The sequence below is a fragment of the Hyaena hyaena genome, unplaced genomic scaffold, assembly GCF_003009895.1.
Source record: "Hyaena hyaena isolate Hyena2069 unplaced genomic scaffold, ASM300989v1 scaffold_597, whole genome shotgun sequence".
In the NCBI taxonomy this organism is placed as follows: domain Eukaryota; kingdom Metazoa; phylum Chordata; class Mammalia; order Carnivora; family Hyaenidae; genus Hyaena; species Hyaena hyaena.
Window position 1 is genome coordinate 316843 of NW_024081231.1, and position 22923 is coordinate 339765.

Here is a 22923-nt window from a genome sequence, read left to right on the forward strand (position 1 = left end):
TAGATTTCTATTTTGATGATAAAAGTAGTCCAGAATAATGCCTGGGATCGAAAGTCCCACACACCATGAAAATTTTGAAGGTTTTTATGTAGAGGAAAAGGTACTTAAGGAGGCTGATATTACCAGGCTTTTTTTTTTTTTCCACTTTCCAAAGAGAATCCTATGGGTTGTAGCCCATTTTCCTGTTTGTTAATGTTAAAATGCCCTGTATTCTGCTAGCACTTTCTGAAACTCTTAAACTTCACTGTCTTCCTGAGAGAACTCTGCCCTGAGGGAAAAAAAATAGTTTTCTTCACCCAGGGCCTTTTTCCTTGTATTAATATTAATATCCCATGAGAATATTAGCTCTGGAGGAAGGAATTTGGTGGCAAAATTCCATATTTACTCATGAAATCCACCCCCAACTTCCACTCACACATTTTAATAGGAAAGTCAAAGGAAAAGCTCCCATTCCTACTGCCCTTTCTTCATGCTTCCCGTCACCTCCTTCTGACACCCACCCTGGGTTTTTTTTTTCCTGTTGGTTTTTGTTTGTTTTTCCTGCTGAACCAAAAGCCACTTTTACTAGCAGAGGCTCTTCCTTAGAGTATCCTTTGTATTTATGAGAGCAGAAAAGCATTTAAGTTAAAAAAAAAAAAAAAAAAAAAAAAGGACTGCCTTGGCCTTGGCCTTGGCTAGAGTGTGGAGACAGAAAATGGTGTGTGTCCAGGCTATAGGCTCTAACGCAACCTGGCTGCTTTCCCCTCTGCCTGGCCCTGCATTGTGGGCTGCAGGAAGTATATATCAAAGTCTCACGCACCATCAAATCACAGTCAGATTTCAGTAATGTAGTGGGCTTGACAGCAGTTGTCACTCCTTCCTCTCCTAGAAATGCTGTTTAGACTTGCTGAAAGAAAAGGAACTCCATGGGGCCCCTGGGTGGCTCAGTCGGTTAAGCGTCTGACTTTGGCTCAGGTCATGATCTCACAGTTCCTGGGTTTGAGCCTTGCATTGGGCTCTGTGCTGACTGCCAGCTCAGAGCCTGGAGCCTGTGTCAGATTCTGTATCTCTCTCTCTTTCTCTGACCCTACCCTGCTCATGCTGTCTCTCTCTCTCTCTCTCAGAAATAAAACTTAAAAAAAAAAAAAAAAGAAACTCCTTGGTGCTAATCTTTAAAATGACTTTTAAAGGCTGTTTGCATATATGAGTGAGGAGGCACATGAACTCTGGAGCCACTCTCTACATTCAAATGTAGCTCCATACTTGATCTTGATCTTGAATAAGTTACTCAATCTCTTTGGGCCTCAATTTCCTCATTTGAGATATAGTTTTGAATGAAAATGATAATGTTGCAGATTTTCATAATGTTGTGAGGATTAAGAATTAAAATATGTGAAATGTGAGGCGCCTGGGTGGCTCAGTCGGTTAAACGTCTGGGTTCAGCTCAGGTCATGATCTCACGGTTGTGGGTTTCGAGCCTGGCGTTGGGCTCTGTGCTGACAGCTAGCTCACAGCCTGGAGCCTGTTTCAGATTCTGTATCTTCCTTTCTCTCTGTCCCTCCCCTGCTCACGCTGTCTCTCTCTCTCTCAGAAAAAAATGAAACATTAAAAAAATTTTAGGGGCGCCTGGGTGGCTCAGTCGGTTGAGCGTCCAACTTTCACTTAGGTCATGATCTCGCGGTTCGTGGGTTCGAGCCCCGCATCGGGCTCTGTGCTGACTGCCAGCTCAGAGCCTGGAGCCTGTTTCAGTCTGTGACTCCCTCTCTCTCTGACCCTCCCCTGTTCACGCTGTCTCTCTCTCTCTCTCCTAGAAATAAATTAAAAAAATTTTAAAAAAATTAAGAAAATATATGCAAAGTGCTTCAGAATAGTGTTAGTACTTGGTATACAGTACGTGTTAGGGATGAAGTATTAAAATCTCAGGGGAGCCTGGGTGGCTCAGTTGGTTAAGCATCTGACTTTGGCAAAGGCCATCATCTTGCGGTTCATGGGTTTGAGCCCCGGCGTCAGGCTCTGTGCTGACAGCTTGGAGCCTGGAGCCTGCTTTGGATTCTGTCCCTCCCTCTCTCTGTGCCCCTCCCCTGCTTGTGCTCTCTCTCTCGAGAATAAATAAACATTAAAAAATAATTTTTTAAAAAGTATCTAAATCTTTCTCAGACACACATGAAGATTTGAAGACATATTTGTAGCAATCTAGTATTAAAAATTTATATATATATGCTTACAACTCTACATATAGAGTTGACCTTTGAACAAAATGGGGGTTAGGAATCTTAACCTCTCAGTGGAAAATCTGTATGTAACTACTGACTCCCCCAGAACTTTACTAATAGCCTACTATTGACAGTAACCTGATAACATAAACAATCAACTAATACATATTTTGTATATGATTCACATTCTGTATTCTTATAATAAGGTAGAGAAAAGAAAATGTTATTAAGGAAATCATAAGAGAAAATACCTTTAGAGTACTGTACTGTATTTGTTTAAAAATTCCAAGTATAAGTGAATCTGTGTTCAAAGCTGTGTTTTTCAAGGATCTACTGTGTGTATGTATGTGTGTTTATAATATCTATAATATATACAAATACATATTTATAAGTTTATAATATATACTTATATATAAACAAACCAGCACTCAGATAATATTTGGTGAATTAATACCACCTAACAGAGTAAGCACATTATCTAGAATGTAATTAGCTTTGTCACTGATTGTTCTATATTTTGGGTGATCCGTTGCTGTTAGTCAATGAAGAGAAGAGTCTCAGGGTTCAGTGTAGACTTGTATGGATGAAGTGGCTCAGGCTCAGATAGTAAAGTAAGAAACATTAATGGAAAACCACCATGTTCTGAGGTTGGCATTTTTCATGTGCCATTACTTATAAGTTTCTTAACAGCTCTTTTAAAGTGAATACAGTAAGTTCTATTGTGCAGATGAGATAAATGAGCTCAGAAATGCTAAGTAAATTAACTAAATCACACAGCTAGCAAGTTCGTAGAAAAGGTAGGATTCTAATCCTACACCACTTTTAAGCAAAAAAAAAAAATAAAAATAAATAAATAAAATAACATGGGGAAAGGAAGAAGATGGGTTATTCAAGGAAAAGTGATTTTATGAAAGGGTCAGTATTGAATAAATCATTGACAAAAAAAGGTTTATAATTCAAATATGGTTTGGTATGTCTTAGAATCAGCTTTGAGGTAGATATTCAGATTACATAGTGTCCACTTTTTAAAGTTTATTTATTTTGAGAGAGAGAGTATGCATAAGCAGGCAAGGGGCAGAGAGAGAGGTAGAGAGAAAATCCCAAGCAGGCTCCACACCATCAGCACAGAGCCTGATGTGGGACTCAGACTCACAACCCACAAGATTATGACCTGAGTGGAAGTCAAGAGCCAGACACTTAACTCACTGAGCCACCCAGGCACCACCAAACTGTCCACTTTTAATCCCGTGAAGAAGCCCATTGTACATTTCAATAGTAGACTCAAGCATTAGGAGAGATGGAAAGCCACTTAGAAGACCATTTGGTTCAACTCCCTTAGCTAACAGCTAAGACACTACTGGTGGAATGACAGTCTCAATGTCATACAGGCAATTAGCAGCATAAGCAGCTGGGATTCCTGTGGACCCCACACCCCTCCCCTTACAGCATGCAGAATAGCCAACTGGGACACCACAGTTTTAAATCCATCCATTTAAATGCATGTGCATTCTAGTTCATTTTAAATATTCCAATTCCTACTTTAGCATCTGAACCTAAAAAGAATATTAAAGTGATTCTTAAAATTCTTCGGGAAGATACGATAAATAATGATATTCTCTAGTGGAAAACAGAGTTTATCTCTAGGAGCTTCTATTTTTAAAACAACCCAAATTCTGGTATTGTTGTATGCTGTCAAATGAGAACAAAATTTAAATATTGTCTGGTGGGGGAGGTGGGGACAGACTTTTAAAGACAAAGTGTTGTTTTTCTTCATGCAGAGAGGAATTAAAGGGATCTTTAAACATTTTGTTGTTGTTAGATTGCATTCCTTCAACAAATACTTAAGAGTACCAAATAACAATAATAGCATGAATCCTTCTTTCCTTGCATATTTTGTGGTACTAATTACATGGCTGGTTCTTGTAGTCATTAATTGGTGGCGCCTCTTCCTACATTCAGTATATGAGATGACTTCATGACAACAGTCACTGACATTATGTCAGCTACCACTAATGACCTGTGGAGGTAGGAGGAGTTGGATCTTGACTATTCCAGTGTTTGTGTTGTTTTGGACCATGAAAAGCATGGTATGCACTTCTTAGTTTTATCATCAGTAATGTGAAGGTCAAACACTTACAGTTTCTTTCATTGTGAACACCAGAAGTTCATCATTAATAGCACTCTCTCTTATCAGGCTGCCAAGCATGAGGCAGCATTTTGGACCCATCCTAAAAAAACTGGACCATCTAGCTATATCATAGGACAAAGCCATCATGGAGCCTGGGAAGCTTTGTTAATGTGAGTACAAAAGACAGTTATAATATGAAAAGCACATTATCCACTGCCTCGGAAACACTGTGTTATTGCAAACATCACAAAACATCCAAAGATACCAGACATCGGGAATCGCAAATTTTCTACCTACACTTCCAAGTGTACCAAACATCATTTTGGGAACAAGGTGGCAATGGCAGTGTGCAAAGGAGGGAAGTACTAAAGGTGAAGACAAAGAAGGATGGAAGTACACAATTCTAAGTGACTTTTATAGCAGACACTTAGCCCAACTCAGCAAATAAATTGCCGACTGACAAGAAATTGGCAAACGAACTAAGCAAATTTCTGAAGCCAATGTCCAGAAATAAAGGAATGCTGTTGGGACCGAATTGGCAAGAAAACCACAACGAACCACAAGTTAGCTGGATATTGTGAGGCCTATAAGACCCAACAAAAATTTACTTGCTCTATTGTATAGCGGGGTAAAGCACAGCTTCCTGAAGATGATATTGAAGTCAACAATGATGGAGCAATTGATGTTAATAAAATACTATGTTGCAAAATCAATTTGGGATTTAAGGGTCCAACATTACAGTCTCAGGGATTTTGTTCCATATAAACCATCTGGTGGAAAAGTCCTGGTGAACCATGTGGTGATGACAGGAATCTCTATAAAAATCCACAAATATGATGGCCAACACATACTCAGGTCTCAAAGACCACTTACACAAACACAAGAGAGATGGAGCACTCCATGATAACAGGTATTTTACTGATATCTGGTATGGGAAAATCAGCACATTTCATGTTCAGTAAATTAATCACTAATATTGGTGACATAGGGATGTTATCTGATCAGTGTGGTGTTCATGCCCTTCAAAGCACTGAGGCATTGTTTAAACCCTTAGGCAGAAATTCCAAGAATAACACTGTGATTTGAATTTTCATGAATACAATCAAGCAATTGGTCTGTTAAGGGCTGAAAGACACTGCAAATTTGGCTATCAAGATGTTAAAAACACCTTTTGCTTACAGTAAAGAAAGATGATTGAGAGAGTAGGGTGGTTAGTTGAGTTAGGGAACACATTTTGAACACTATGTCAGCTCCCTTGCTAGGTAAAACACAGTGCCTTCTTCTCTACTGAACCATCTTGCAGTTTAGAAATATAATTATTTTGGTAGCATCTATACATACGACATCAAATAAAGGCGCTTTGTAGGTACCACTTACTGATAGGCACAATTTTTATATAGCTTTCAAAGGTACTGATTCTGGACCCATACTGATTTAAAAAATTAAGAAGATGTTCGATCTATGATGATAGCAAAATAACAACTAAAAACTAAATCTTGGTTCCAAATTACACACTTCTTTTGGGATATTAGACCTTTGGCTGATAATTTTTAAAATGCACTGCAAATGTTAAAGTGGTGATAATTTACTTTGGTCTGACCTTCCCAGATCCTACCTGGATTCTAAACATTACCTAATGGCTCTTGAGGCAAGTTATGGGTAATGTGGGAATTAGCTGTCATGGTGCTACCAGCAAAAGGTAAGTAATTACTCTGCTTGGTAAAAGACAATGTTGCTTTTGTAAAATTGATCAAATATGGGTATAAAGTTGTGGTGTTGAGATCAGTATCAAAATAAGCACAGATATCACTCAGGTAGTTGCTATTCTGATAAGCTTCAGTTACCACATTAGGAAAGCTGGTAAGTTTCAAATGTGTTGATTGCACATGTAGGAGGACCAAGCAAGATTCCTTTCACATCTGTGCTCTCAACATATAACCCAGCGGATACAGACCCTGGAAGATAATTAAGTTACTCTCCTTTATATGCCTATGTTGTTTCTAGTTCACTTGTAATCACACTCTGAGAAGAGCAACAGACACTAAATATTTAAAGGTAATGGAAATTCAGCCTAAACATCTACTTATATGAATACTGCATGGGAAAGTTTTCCTCTAGTTGCTCTGTGGTACCAGTGTCTGTGACTGTACATCCCACTGAGAAATATAGAGTCCCAAAGGGTAAAATTAAGGGGAGAGAACATCTGACCTCAATCATGGGCGTCAGGATAAGAAATGCATAACACATGGTCACAACTCAAAGGCAGTGATCCCAAGGTTACTGCAGACAGAGCATGGCAGCTGTTCAGTTGGACATCTGGATCTCAGTGGCTCCAGAACTGGATTGTTCTCACATGAGATCTGTCGATGAGAAGCTCAGCCCATCTTCGGTAAGGGTTCTGAGAGTTTGAATCTACACATAGTGCCCAACAAATGGTAAATTTTCACATATTCACAAGATCTTTGTTTCTGGAAAGTAAACGTTGCCCAAAAGCAAAATATGAAAACAAGGCTCATTTTGATGTTGTATGTTTGTGTCCAACCTGATACTTCACCTGTAGTGATTACACTCAAAAGAGATCAAGAATAATGTAAGGGTCATGCTGTCTTCTTATATTATTTGGTATCATCTAAATACATATAACTTTTCACCTACTCTTTTAAAAAGTTTAATTTCATTTCCATTTCTGAGAAGAGCAACAAATAGCAAAATGTTGATGGGAAATGGAAGTTTAGCATATGCAAGTATGGGCAGTATGTAAGTTTAGTTGTATCAATTTCAAATGCTGTATTATGTAACTATTATAATTGGTAACTAGGAATTATGAAGCATTTGTATATTTAAGCATATACACCCGGCCAATAAAATTTATGTGAACCAAATAAAGGAATTACATTTAAATTCTTAAAAATTGTAAGGTTAAGATTGGTAATACACACCGAAGATTTTTTTGACCTATTAAACAAGATGTAATAGGTTCTCATTGCACGAATGAATTTAAAAAAATGGACATTTGAATTGATGGAAATAATTTCTTGGGTGGAAGGCCACCAGTGCAGAGTAATTTATGAATGTTAAGTATGCTGTAGGCATAGTCCCTGTTCAACAGTGGAAAGTTTTTCTAAAGCAGATTACAAAAGGTGTAATAAACTGCATTTGTATACTTATGTAGGCTTCTTTTTTTAAAAAAAAAATTATCTATATCATTAGTTGGTAAAAATTCCAAACCATAAAATAAATTGAAGATATTTTATTATCATTTTTATTGTTTTTTAAAGAGAGTGTGTGTGTGCAGAAGCAGGGGAGGGACAGAGGGAGAAAAGAGAGAGAGAGAGAATCTCAAGAAGGCTCAATGCACTCCCAGAGCAGAGCCCAACATGGGGCTTGATCCCACGATTGTGAGATCATGACCTGAGCCTAAGTCAAAAGTTGGATACTCAAGTGACTGAGCCACCCAAGTGTCCCTAATTGAAGATATTTTAAACACAGTTTGAAAGGTTACACTGTTTACTTAATTTACTTGACATTGCTATTTATGTAAGAATTATACATTTCAGTTGCTGTAGTTGGCTGGAGTGGGGCTTAGCAAAGACTTGATATGGGGCCTATCACACTATAGTTGGTCAATAAATAAGCACTCTTCCAGAAAGACACACTTTCCTTAATGTATGACATACAGTATTACTTAAATCAATTGCTCAGAAATTGAGAAGTTCTTGAAAATATTTAGTTAAGATGTTTTACAATTGGGAGAATTCTGTGTAGATTTTGATTTAGTCCATTCCTAAGTAAATGAGAAGGGGAAGCAACTTAATTTCAAACAAATATTTCAAATTATCAGTCATATATAATGCGGGGGGAGAGGTACATGTAAGATAAAAGGCCAAGACAAATTACATATGGCCATTAATTATTAGTCTTCCAAGGACTCAGAGATGGAATCATACATTAAATCTCTGATCTCAGTTGTAGACAGTGAGGGAAAGCTGGATGAGACTTAACAGTGGTCATCAAACCAAAATCTTTTCCCAGATGACAATGTCAGAGTCTGGAAATGTTCCTGGTATGGCTGTGAGCTGCTGCTATAGACAGAACAAAACTGCGTTGTAAAATGGTAACAGAGAACCAATGCCAACTCAGGTTGCTTCTAAGTAACCTGGGAGGATGGAAAACAGGATGAGAACTCAGCCCAAAGAAGTTCACACCCTTTTCATAATCCAATACTACTTCTACTCTTCAAACTAGTGAAAGGAATACACCTAGAGGTCCTCATTTAATTGGATGCTTCCGTGATGATCCTGATAAATGGGCAGAAAGTTCTGGTTAATAGAAGTCAGCTAGGCAGAATAGGTGGGAAAGGAATCTCCTGTAGAAAACAAGCATCTTTGGAAGCTGCTTAAGTCCTTCACCTGGGTGACCCGTGAGACTGGAGTCAGTGCTTGGATACCTGGGAGAATACATAATACAGGAAACCAAATTTTAAAAGGGGAGGTACCCTTGTGTATCACTTGGAAAAGAAACTATGTTATCTCATTTTGTTTTGGGATACAAACTAACGCTCCGAGGCAGCCATAATCAATTGAACCTTTGAGGCATGGCTTTTGAACTTGAGCCTTCACCAGAATCCCCTGGAAGGCTTGTTACAAAACACTGCTGGTCCCCCCGTGCCCCCACCCCCCGAGTTTCTGAATCACGAGGTCAGGGAGCTCTGGGGGTAACTTGAGAATTTGTAGTTAACCGGCTCTGAGGTGCTGCTGCCACTGCTGATCTGGGAACCACATTTTGAGAACCAGGGGTTTACGGATTACGGGACAAAAGGATCTGTATCTTATAGAAAACTATGCTTTGTTCTCAATGGAATCTAATCAGTAGGTTTACATGCAGTTAAAATTTAAAAAATGAGCAATGACCACCACTGTTAATTTGCAACAGTCAAACTAACCTCACAAAAGCCTTCTCCAATGGAAAAAATGGGAAAGTCTTTCCACGGTACACATTGACTTTATTGGCTGTGGTCTTGGTCAAAGCACAGAATGAACCTTGGCCAGCAGCATGAGGTCTCTCAAGCTTGCAGCTGTTGGGAGGAGGCTGCTCTGCCAGTGACTCTGGGCAGGAAGTGCCTCGTTAGAACTGATGCATCTATTTTATTCTGCTCAGAAGGAAAAAAAAAAAAGGCCAAACTCCCTAGGTTTCTCCAAACTTCTTTTAAACTGCCCAACCTCCCCAGAGCCACCATATTAGATGGCTTTACTGTGATGGCTGCCTGATTTCTGGTAACTGACAGCTGAGGTTCAGTATGAGGGGGAGTTTTCAAAATGCTAAGCCATAAATCAAACCTGTATCTTCACTCACGGTGGGCTTAACGACAGCATAAATAAAATGAAAATCCAAAATGACAGACAAGCACAGGGCGCTCTGACGGAAAAATATTTGAAAAGAGGACACTTTCCATCCAGATCCAAACTGCCAGAAAGCAGTCCACAGAGAACATTAAAGATGAGTGCAACCTGCATCAGAAAGGAGACTTAACAGTGCACAAGTTCCCAGCACTTCTCCACTTCGCGTGATGCTGCTTTCCAGGACCCTGCATCAGATAAAGGATGCAGTGCTACCACAGTTCCTTCTTTCAAGTAAACAGTTTGAAATGTGTGTTGTTGAAGGCAACCCGGCTTCCTCTGTGTTCATATCATTTTACAGAACTCCTGCCATCTTTCATTCCCTTATCCAGCTAAGTGCTCAGCAATAATGGACAAACAAAATCTAAACTAGCATTACCACTACCCTAGGGATAACACTGAATACGAGTTATGCAGTATGATCTGATAATAGCTGGCTCCCAGAGCTGGCAGAAAAAAATAAAATAAAATAAAATAAAAAAAACCCAACCTTGTCAAGGGGATATATTAGAAAGTCAGATTTTAAATCCTATGTGCAACGTGACACCCATTTTAGGAATTGCTCTTTCGGCTTTCAGGTAAAAAAGGTGACATAAATAGGTTCTCCTGATATATGAAGTACATATAAATACTGCTCTGAAAAACAGCTGGGCACAATCACACAACAGCGAAGAGGAAGAATCTTGTTTTATCAAAAGGAACAATTTACTCCTGGTTGACACACCAGCCTATATCATTAGGGGAAAAAATGATCAATTAATTACTAATCTCACTAACCCTGACGGTTGCCATTATTCTGATGTCTTAAAATGCAGGCACAGGACCAGTTTCTCTCCAGTCCACAGGCTGGACCGAGTGAAGGACATAGCTGCTTCCAAAAATTCTTGAGGAAATGGCTATGGATTCCAGAGAAAGAAATGAGAGAGAGACATACAAAGACAGACATTTGGAGAAAATATTTCCAGTTGAAATAGGGTATTTCAAGAACAAAGGGAGATGCACCATCTAACAGTAAATATTTTCGTCATTTCATGGTTTTAAAAGCCATTTGAGCTCTTGTGATTCAAAAATACAACTGACTCTAAATTGAAAACTTTGTAAGAAAAAAAACGAAAGGAAACCGTAATTTGATGGAAAACGTGATACTATAAAATTTAGACTTGTCCTTTTTTTTTTTTTTTTTAAGTAGGCTTCACACTCAGTGCAGAATCCAACATGGAACTTGAACTCACTACCCTGAGATCAAGACCTGAGCTGAGATCAAGAGTCGGACACTTAATTGAGCCGCTCAGATGACCCAGGACTTGTCCATTAAAAAAAAAAAAAAACATTTTAAGAAAATATTAAATCACTGTCAATTAGTGACTAATGAGTACATAATATTATCCTCCTTTCCCTCAGAATAAGATATTTTCTCAGTTTTAAATTATAACATCTCAACTGTTGGTAGTTTAATATCCACTAATTTTGTTTAAAAAATACTGCTTCAAACCAGTATTCCGATCTTTTATTTCCGGACATCTATACGGGTGACACAAAGCTCCAATATTTAAGGGTAAATTGTAACTTTTTAAAATTTAAGGCCCGTCAAAATGGTTTTACTAAAGAATGAAATATGAGAAGACGTCAAGTCGTGGGGATCTTTAGAGAGATGACAGAAGATGGTCTGGGCATGAATGTCCAGCCTCTGCCAGTTTGAGGAAAGGCATTCATTCTGGAATGGCAATTGTGCGACTTCAATACCTTAAAACATAGCAAGTTATCACTTGAATTACAGGTGATTAATGTATGGCTCTTATTTTAGTATAGTAGAATTCTTTTCATGTTCCCATCTATATGCTCAATGGCATAAGACTCTACATTTTGAAAGATGGAGGTCATCAGATTATATATTGTTTTGACTATGCTCCTGGAAGGCAACTAGCATGCTGTTATGTTCAGAAATTCAGTATTTTCCTACAGAGAACAAGGCAACAAGTTCTCATCCCCAACTGTCACATGGCTTTGTATCATGTCAGAGTCAAGCTGTGTTACAGAAGATGCTCAGCCACAGAAGTCTGACTAGGCTTGCGACCCTGAGTAGTCAGACACTTGCCATTTAAATCCTTTCTCAGTTGGTGGCCCTGGAAGACATGCAGGTGCTACAAACCCCTGACAGTCTGCCCCTTCACTGTCGGCTGTAGTTATTAGACTTCAAAGATCAACAGTTGGGGCCGACCTGGTAGAATACGAAGAATGACCCGAGTTGGGTTTGGATTTAGGGAGTATGTGGACATAGTGTGGATACAGCAGGAGAGGCTAAACTGGGGGCAGATGAGGTTAGAACTGGAAGGTCGGCCTGCTTTCACCAGAGCAGAAAAACTGGTTTACTTTGTTACTAATCAAAAGCAAGGGAGACTTCTCTGAAATTTGTTTGGGGGCTTGGAATCTAAAAGTTCTGTTTCTAGATGTAAGCATTTCTCCTAGCCTTAAATTAGATGTGTCGTGTTTTGTACGGAAATGAAACTAAATGGAATCTTTCATGGTTTAAATTTCTTTTCTCAAATACGAATAAGCTGATGTTTTTATTGCTAAACATTTGAGAACTTAAAAGTTGAAAGATGTAACTATTTTTATATCATACTTTGGTGCATGAAATGCCTTTATATACAAACTTTCCCAAATTTTCTTTCCAGCTTAAGGTTCATGGTAGTTTTGATCCAAGAAAACCAGATGCCTTCGTGAGGACAGCTTCCTCATTTGAAGGCCATGAACATCACAAATTTTCTTTCTTTAAAAAAAAATAATAAACTAAGAGGAAATACCGGGATGGTTTGTTTGAGGAGGGGGTGTAAGAATCTTGGAAAAGGAATAACTTACTCAGTGATCATTCCTGTTCTTGGCTATTATATGATGTGTAGTTGGGTTTATAGTACAAATCCTGAGTAGAACAATTTGAGATTCCTAACCCTTTCCTAAAAAAGGCTAAGTAAAATACCATCTAATTATGTGTAAGAATTTGGTTCCATTTAAAACAGTATTTGCTATTTAACTATAAGATTCAAAATACATTAAAGAAAATGTAACAATTACTATGATTGTAAATACACCTTACATATACCACTGACCAGAGCCTCAAAAACCTTAGCTGAAAAGATGAAAATGAAAAACAAAATAGGCTTGTTTTCTTAGCTAAGTAGGTAGGCACTTCTAATCCATGTAACCTTTAAATTCAAACGCCTTATGTGTACTTTTTTTGTTGAGCTATAGATTTTATATCTTTCATTAGTAAAAAATACGCAAACTGTAACAATAAGAAGAAAAGCCGATGATTCTGTGAAACTGGATGCGTAAGATGTTATATAACCAACCGGTTTCCAACCTTTAAATCAGACACTAGTCAAGGAAATAATAATAACTTTAGCCAATGGGAAAAACATCCAGCCAGATTTCTCCCAGCTGTGTTTCTCCCCTCTGTGGCCTTCAGTAACTTCAATGGAAGTTTAGTGTGTTTAGGGAGAAAGATGGCCAGAAGAATCAAAATTATTAAACCAAAAAGGTCAATCTTCAAATTAAGTCTTGGACCAGGCACACTGCAAGAATAAGGTTAATCCCTTCCAATGTCCCAGTACTATGAGCAATATGGCTGATCAACCACAACTCAAATGGGGCTGATATCACGGGTTATTCTGCCAAAGGGGTGAGTGAAGGAAAAACAGTTGCTGGCTTTGAAATGTACAAATCAAGCTATTAGTGTTTCCTTAGCATTCCTTTTGATTTCCAACTTGAGCTTACAGTGACTGACTGCAAGAGATAGGAAAAATCCTCCGAGAAGACAGGTCCTTGGATTTCATTCCACATAAACAGAGGGCCAAGGAATTTTGACAAAATTGTTGCTCACAAAAAGTTGACTTTGCCTTTGAAGTTCTTGTGTGTTCCACATTTAAAGTCAGACACCTCCATTCATCCAACAGTAGCACAGGACCTTCAATAATATGATATAATGGCTTTATTTTTTTCAGATTAAAAAAGGTCTTTCATAAGGTCCCTCTACATTCTGTTATAAAATCATCAGCTAATACATTTTCAAGGATTTGCCAGGTAAATAACCTGTGTTACCTTCAACTTTCAGGTCTAGCTGGCCTGATGTAATTTTTTAAATGGCCACAGATGTTACTAATAGTGGTTTAAATCAATTCCTACTAAAAAGAATGGAGTGCATGGAGTTCTTACTAACACTTTAAGGGGAAAGCTATTTGCCTCACTTTTATCCATAGGATTTAAATAAAATGTGTTAATATTGTCCTGTATTTTCTCCCCAGTTAGTCACTTAGATCCAAGATGATAAAATATTACAGTGTTGGTCAATGAAAATACTGACAAAATTTCTCAATACCCCCAATATTACAATAGTGTAATACAGGTTCTGAGAAACACCAGGATTGTGAGCTGCTCCTTCAAAAAGGGCTACTCCCACTAAACCTCATACTGCTCATTAGCACATTAACAGCTTGAAGTCCTGAGGTTAGACAAAACAAAACCAAACCTGTTTAATGTTGTCTAATGGAGAATTTCTCAAGCTAGCCTGAACACATCACTCCTTTTTCATGTAATTCCTAATGCCAAACAAACTTTGGGTCATGCATAGCTGTTTCTGTGTCTCTTTTTTCCCTTCCTAGCACAATGACTGCCCCATAGTAGGAACTCAATAAAAGATTTTTGTAATGAATAAATGGTAAAATGCATGGTTGTACTCTCAGAGGTTATGTAGAATGTATTATGTAATTTTATGAGACAAAGATCTCTGTTCTCTGTAGTAGCCTTTCCAATCAAGTTCATAGACAAAGAGTGCCATTTGTTCTGGACATTTGAATATAGTAAGTTAGTAAGACATATGGTGGTGGAAATAGAAGCATCTTCACAAAACATGAGACCAAGCAAGTATACGTTAAAGAACACAAAATGTAATTACGAAGGTATTGCTTTATTGCCCTTGTCCCTGTGACGAATTTTCCATCATGACCCAGTGGGATTCAGCTCCTGGATGTTTGACCTTTCATTAGCATTATTAGAAATCGTTCTCCACTGGTAGATTAGCATGTAAAGAGCATACGTTCTTAAAAACACTTTGACGTTGAGGAAGGCTGAGATGTTGAAGTAGATAGTACCGAATTATGAGGGGACTCTTGTGGAGTAAATCTCATGACACAGGAGTCTGGGAACTTAGAGTCTCGTGAGAGTAAAACCAATGACGGTCCAGAATAGGACGAAGTGACTGCAGCGTGATATTTGGCCACAAAAAGATAAATAGATTGTGCTATGAATTCTTTACAGTGTTCTACAATTCAGGTATCATTTGTAAATTCTTTATTGCTATTAAAAATGGATGATTGGAAATAAAATTTTAAGATACTGCGTGTACTATCAGACTGCTGAGATGATGGATGCAACAGACCTGAGCATTTATAAAGTGGACCGTCTGGTATTATATGTGCGTATCTCCATGACATGTTATGACACACGATAATTTATTTGGGAGAAAGCATTTTAAAGAATCAATTGTATATAAATACTCCCTGAATCTAAAGTGCTGGCAACTTCTGCCTTGAGGGGACCTCATTTCCCTCCTGTTTGGCCAGTAATTTTTAAAAGATCGCAATTATATACCCAAATTTTGGTTCAAAAACTGTGGATGACCACACCTGAAAAAGGAAAATGCAAAGTGAAGAGTATCTCTCTTTCTCTGCTGGTATAGTTGCCAATGAGTTAGTTGTATGCCATTCACGAGCTGATATTACTTGGATTAGTTTAACTTCTACCATTCCCAAAGACCAAGCGTAGTGTTATTTTAGTCAGTGTTTGGCAATGTTAAAGAGCAGAAGCTGTAGATATGTCTGCTAGGTAATCCAGGCCAGACTGCAACAAGGACAGATACGCTATTATTTGTGAAGCACTCAGGTAGAGCAATAAATTACATTTTGGTTTTTTTTGCTTTCATAGTCCTCCTTTTTAGACGGTGGACTTGTTCCATCCATTGGTAAACTGGTGGCATCTTCCTTGATTGAAGGTGAATCTGGAGCAACTGCTCTTTTGGTAAATGCTGGTGAGGTAAGAGGAAAGACAAAAATAAACCTAAATGAATAAAATCCTTAGCTGACAAAACTGTATGTAATCACTGTATCTGATCTAGTTTTTTTCTAAACCTTACATGGACTAACAGACCTTCAGTGTAGGAATAAACGTAGCAAGTTCACTATATTTTGGAAAACATTTATTCATATGATTTAATTTGGGAGGGATCTGAAGAGTATCTCAGAGAGGAAGATGTGTGTTTGGTCAATAGATAACCATACAAAGCACACACAGAATTTTGGAGGGAGAAATGTTAAGGGCCTTCTTTTTACAGAATCTTTTTTGTTACACAAACTGAGACTAGATCCAGAATCCAGGGTAACAATTTTTCTACTACCTACTTACCTCCCTTCTGAGCTCCAGATGGGCATGTCCAACTACCTATGTGAAATCTGCCTGCCTGATTTCTAATCTCTGATACCTGCCCGTTCCTTCTTTTCTCCATCTTAGAAAGTGATATACAACCCCTCTCCAACCCTGGTTTCTCAAATTTTGGTTCCCTCCTTCCTCTGTCCTGTGTGCTCCCCCCATCTAATTTGGGAGTAAATTCTGAAGATTCTAACCCCCAAATTCACCCTAGTCCTTTGGCTTCACACCATCCCCATAATCATCACCTTAGCCGAAGCCACCATTTTCTCTCTTCCTGTTTTCACTGTATCCCCTCCTCCACACCACAACCAGAATTATCTTTCCAAAAGGTAAATCAGATTATGTCACTCTCCCACATAAGCCATCACCTCCATCCTCCAATGGCCTCCCAGGAAACTTAGAATGAAATCCAAACATGGGACTGTGGTGGAAAGGCTCCACTGGAACTTCATCTTTCCTTTCTCTCTCCCCTGACCCCCTCACTCAGCGCTCCAGCTCTCTAGAAGACCATACAAACCCCTTTTCTTCTCTGTGGCCTTTGTACGTATTACTCCCTCTCAGGAAAGCTCTTCCCACCCAATTTTAACTCAGCCGGTTCTTGCACTCAGGTCCCAGCTCAGCTGTAACCTCCTCAGAAAGGACTCTCCTAATCACTAATCTAAAGTCGTCCTGTTTCAAGTGCTTTCCTCTCATTTTACCTTCACAGCACCAATCACCTATTTAAATTGTTTACTTGCGTATCACCTGTTTCTTCTACACGATGAAGTGGTCTTTTCTGTCGTGTTCACTACTGTGTACCCCCCAAGCCAAAGAGGGAGCCTCCTACATAACGTTTTAGTAAATATTGTTTGAAGAAATGAATAGACTTATGGGACTTTTAGGAGACAGTCAATTGGCGATTTTCTGGCTGCTTTCTAGAAAGCATCTACAGAATACCCCGCACATCGTAATAGTCCGAACTCAGTTGTTTAAAGATATCTGACTCCTGGGGCGCCTGGGTGGCTTAGTCGGTTAAGCATCTGACTTTCGCTTAGGTCATGATCTCGCGGTTCGTGGGTTCGAGCCCCGCGTTGGGCTCTGTGCTGACAGCCAGCTGAGAGCCTGGAGCCTATTTCAGAGTCTGTGTCTCCCTCTCTCTCTGACCCTCCCCTGCTCACACTGTCTCTCTCTCTCTCAGAAATAAATTTAAAAATATATATATAAAAAAAAGATATCTGACTCCTGACTAGTTAGTGAAAAGATCGTTTCACTTACAAAAATCACTATCACATGAACCTATAAAATGGAGAGAGAGAAATGCTGTGCTTCCATGAAATAAATCTTTCAGTGGACAAGAAACTTTTTTTTTTTTTTACCTTTATCAGTACCTCTATGTTTTTTAACTCTTTATTTATTTTGAGAGAGAGCGTTCAAGCAGAGGAGGGACAGAGAGAGGGAGAGTGACAATGCAGGAAGGCTCCACACTGTCAGCACAGAGCTCAATGTGTCGCAGGTCTCCAGCTCACAAACTGTGAGATCATGACCTGAGTTAAAGTCGGTAGCTTAACAGACTGAGCCACCCAGGCGCCCCAGTAGCCCCACACTGTTAATACCACAAATCTTTGGTATTTTATTCTGCTAGTCTAAGGACAGACTACATATGAGGCAGTTCACAGTTAGCCAGTGGATCCTGAAGTACAACATAGAAGTGAAAAGAGTGTGCTGTACTTGCTGTGGATAAATGATTTTTCATTGGAGGCACTTAAATTCCATATAAAGTCACCTCAAAATACAAACTGAGAATAGTAACTTTTCATAGCAATGTAAACTGAGGTAAGAAAGTGATAGTTCCTTTCGGCAACTTTCATTGATTTGCTTTTGTAAGAATATCAAGTTAAATTAATATATAAGATTTACATCTAAATCTTACATAATCCACAGATAGCATCCCCCTGCCACCATGAAAAATCATAGTCCCTTCCTTTGGGGTTTATTTTAACGAACATTATTTACAACAGTTTTAGAATTCCAGAAAATTGGAAATCTGCATTAGTTTTTAAAATTTAGTACCAATTCCACAAACATTAGGCATTTTAATCTCAAAGGACTCGAGATTTCGAGAAATCATCAGCTTACCACAGCCCTCCCTCAAATCCAGTCTGGTCCTGGCCCCAAGAGAGAGGGCCCTGCTTCGGATTTGTGTTCCTTTAGCCTAAAAGGAGCTATACATGGAGACTAGTGGTCAGTCACTACTTATAAAAAGTAAAAATGACAGTTTCAAAAGCTGGCATTATTAAGTCTCTCTTTCTAAGCCCCCACTGTCTTAGAGGCTGAAGGTAATGGAATCCAAGCCTTCTAAAAGAGTGTCCTGAATCACGGCCATCGCTTCTAGCCAGCCAGGATAAATTTGGTAGTAATCATGGCTCTAAATAATGGATTTCTGTGTTCCTATTTCCAATGGTAATATAAACTTACAATTTATACATTTCTTCCCTTCTTCCTGGCAGAAGGAATCTACCTTTTCTTGAATTGACCTGAACTACACAAAGCTGACATAAATTACTACTTAAAACAAACTTTCATTAATGCTGGACCATTTCAGAGACCACAAATTATGCAGTATTTTCCCATTTCCTTTGTTTTTTCCATGGTCAGTGATTCTACGCTTCAGTTTGGTCACAGTTTGACAGGGCACCTAAGTCAGCAGAATGAATGCCTTAGCATCTATGGCATAGACAAAACGGCCTCGTCAAGTACAAATCCCAACTTGAGTAAGAAGGAGCCTGTTCTGTGGGCTCATAAACTCATGTCTGCCTCAGCTCCGACAGTTATTTACTCCTTACATCTCTATACAGGTCTAAACTGCTCTAAACTCCAACCCCTAGCTTTCATGTTCTGTTCAGAAGTTAACAAGGAAATCGAATACTTGCTAGTCAGACATAAAAGCTGGGGTGTTCTCAGTAGCATTTTATTTTTACAAGATGCCTTTTTAGCCAAAGTGTACATACACCTATCAAACAGCACCAAAGGGCCACACAGAGAGACAGCAGCCTCTTCCCTCCTCCCTCCCAATCCCACAATCCTGCACGCCAGAGTCAACCGCAGTCAACTCTGTTAGCTTTATTTTCTGTATTGACTTCAATTTTTGTAAGAAAAAAGAAGCTTATATTGCTATTTTCTGATTTATCATTTTTAGACTAATCCACACCCATCCACTTTCCCTCACCCCATCCCCCTTATAGAGTTACATGGGAACTTCTAGTTGTGTCAGTCGTATTTATAACATTATGACTATGTAAATATGGCTCACACAAGCCTAATAAGGATACTATGACAGTGTTTCTTTTCTTGCCCATTTCCCCCTCCCCCCCAGAGTTATTAACTGACCCATGTTTTTATTTTTGTTTTTTTATTTGCTCTTCTTCTGTGACTATCCTTAAATATTTCTAACTGCTCAATGAGATTTGCCATATGTCTTTCAATAGTTTTTCTTCTAAGTGCTCAACTGAATCAAATCAACTGAATCAAATAACCTGACAGTTTATTTCCTAAAGATTTTCCCAGTGGAATCTTTCCTTTCTTCTATAGCAGTCTGAGAGAACTAAGCATGAGTCCAGATTGAAGGGGCCCACCCATCAAATAGCTAGAAAAGCAAATAAATAAGACCTGCAGGGAGGCAAATCATCACAAAACTCACTGGGGATAAACAGAGGATCCTAAAGGGTCCCAGGGCTGAGGGTTGGGTGGTAGTGATGGGGAAGAAGATCACTTCTGAGGAGTGGGGCCAAAACAAAAAGACCTAAGGTTTTTCAACAGCAACATTAGATTTGGAAGAGAAGACTGCAATGACTTCAGAAGGAAAGTCACTTTCAACCTAGAATTTTATAGCTAGCCAAAGTCTCGTCAAGTGTGAATAAAAGAAATCTATTTTCTGAAGTACAAAGACTGAAAGTATTTACCTCCCTTTTCTTTCCTTGATGTGCTAACCACAAGAGAAAGGAGTGAGACAAACAGAGGAAGGCATGTGTTCTGAGAAACTTGGGCATCAGCACAGGAAGAGGGTGAAGAAAAATCTCCAGATGACAGCTGGGTGGGCCCTTGTCACCTGCCCACTCCTGGCCCTTGTACTCTCCTCTCAAGACTGTCCCTGATCAGGTACTTTTCCTCGTGAATGGAGTTCCTAAGTATCTTTTCTCTCCTACTGTCCCATCCTTTTTCTACTATTTTCTTTGTGGTTTCCTCAACTTTGTTTCCTGCCTTTCTAGTTTTTCATATTTATTTTAGAGAGAGAGTGCACAAGTGGGGTAAAGGGGCAGAGGGAGACAGAAAGAATCTCAAGCAGGCTCCATGCCCAGTGCAAAGCCCAACATGGGGCTCGATCCTACAACCCTGGCATCATGATCTAGTTGACATAAAGAGTTAGACTCGCAACTAATGAGCCACCCAGGTGCCCCCATATTTTAACATTCTGAGACCTCTTATATTGTGTTCCTTTTTCACAGCATCTTGCTCTTTTTTTTTTTTTTTTTAACAGATGTAATATTTCTATCTCTGAGGGCATTAACGCTATTTTAAAAGGCACATTCTGTTCTCTGTATGATCAATTTATTGTAGGCTCTATTTCTCTTTGTTGGTTGAGATCTCTTTTGGAGGTTTGAAAGGAGGTTAAAGAAAAATTACAGGACAGTTTCTATAACTAAGCTGAAATTGTGCTACAAAAATGGAGAGGCATTCAGGGTAATCCTGATCCACTTCTAAAATACCACATTGTGAAAAACACATAGAAATTTCAAGGTCCATCAGAAAAGTAAATACAAAGAACTATGATTTCTAGAAGTAAGTTCAATTCAACCACTGAGAGTTATTAACAATAAGGCACTTATGATTAAAATTTTTAAAGTATTATTGAAAGTATAGAGGTAGAATAGAGGAAAATCATAAAACAGACTTGTTGAAAAGAGGAATAGTAAAGCACAAAGCTATGAATTAACAAATTAAATAAGTTAACAGTAAGTTAATGAAGTGGTTTACTTTTTAAGCTAAATTTTTCAGATTTTACAGTATAGACTGTAATATGTATTTCCACATCCAAGTTATGTATTCAATGATATTTTTTCCTATTCTTATTTAACTTTATTTCCTTTTGAAGCAGTATATTTATAGAGAAACCTATGGCTTCCTGTGAGGAACATATCTTAGAGAAATGACCACTGCTGGTCTTGAAATGCTGCTGAGTAAAGAGCTGGATGTAGTTTCTTTCACTGCCTGTCATATATTAAATAAAATCTAAAAGTTTTGACATTTTCCCCCAGAGTCTCCCAACCACTACTGTCTAGGTGCCTTTCTATGGAGCCTTAGGAAAGTCGGCATGGCAAAATTAAATAGCAGTAGAATAATGACCTCTATGCTCATATCCTGGTGCTGATTTATCTCCAGGCTCCCAAGTGTCTTAATGGGCGGGATACTACGATTGATGGTGCTTTGTCCCCACTCTCTTCCTCCATGTTTACATTCATAAAATAGACCTGAGAAAAATTTTCCATTTCTTTATATGAAACACAAAAAATTTGGCCTATGTGTATATCAGATTCTGAGGTCCCATAATCAGCTTGAGATACAATCCATATTTTTTAATTAAAATTTTTTTAATGTTTATTATTTATTTTTGAGAGAGTGAGAGACGGAGAAAGACAGGGTATGAGCGGGGGAGGGGCAGGGAGAGAGGGAGGCACAGAATCTGAAGCAGGCTCCAGGCTCTGAGCTGTCAGCACAGAGCCTGATGCAGGGGTGGAAGCCACAAACCATTAGATCATGACCTGAGCCAAAGACACTTCACCAACTGAGCCACCCAGGCGCCCGGAGATACAATCCATACTGAAGGGCAGCTGCCAGATTAGAATAGCAGGGATTTTATGCAGATATATAAAATCACTTGGTAAAATGGTTAGGACAGGAAAGAGAAGGTGCTCAGCCTCTGGAATAAAATAATCATGATATAATGAAAACCAAACCATTTATCAGAAGCTGATAAATATTTATTCAATGAATCCATGAATATAAATCAGCAAAAATGAGAGTTATCACTTTTGGATCTGACCTACTTCTTTGTGGCTTATTTTGGTATTGTATTTTGTAGCAACCTGCATTTTTTAAATGACAGAGCTGTCAGATTTGATATACAAACTCTATGCCCATGGTAAATTGAGGACCTAAATGATTATCTACATAAGAATCCATGAAATAACATTTGAGATCCAATGGTTTGGATAAAAGTGGACTTAAAAAAGGAGTCATATACTCATTCATCTAATATTAATTGAGCATTTACTATGTTCCAAGTTCTATGTAGGGCGTGGAGGAAACAGTGGTGAACAAAACAGACATCACTCCTATCATGGCATTCACACTTTGATGAAGAGATGAATCACTAAACAAAAAGTTACTCAGATAAAAAAAATTTTAGTGTATTATGAGCACTTATAATAGACACGATACTTAAACTTGCAGATTCCAAAGGCTTCTTTAAGGACATGACACACAACCCAAGACCTGAATAAGTATAGTAAGAAGAGGGATAAATGGTGGGGATGGCATCCTGTGTCAACAGATTCACACCTTGTGGACACTGGTAACATTTTATCCACATTTAAAGGATATTCACAGAGTGAAATCTAGCCAGTAACCAAATCAGTATCCTCATTCTTTACACAAGATTATATATTTCTGAAGAGTTCTATGAAAAGATTTT

General features: G+C 38.6%; 1 protein-coding gene across 6 annotated transcripts in view; it reads right to left on the reverse strand.

Moving 5' to 3' along the window:
* Nucleotides 1-22923, reverse strand: part of CEP128 (centrosomal protein 128) — a 408652-nt gene that overhangs the window by 7597 nt on the left and 378132 nt on the right. For 5 of the 6 annotated variants that reach the window (XM_039257017.1, XM_039257022.1, XM_039257021.1 and 2 more), the window contains one exon: nt 14659-15795. The exons of the other annotated variant lie outside the window; for it this stretch is intronic. In XM_039257017.1, the coding sequence (XP_039112948.1) occupies nt 15650-15795 (146 nt within the window). In that variant the 3' untranslated portion in view covers nt 14659-15649. Of the gene's footprint in view, nt 1-14658; nt 15796-22923 lie in introns of those variants that run through there. 6 annotated transcript variants of the gene reach the window in all.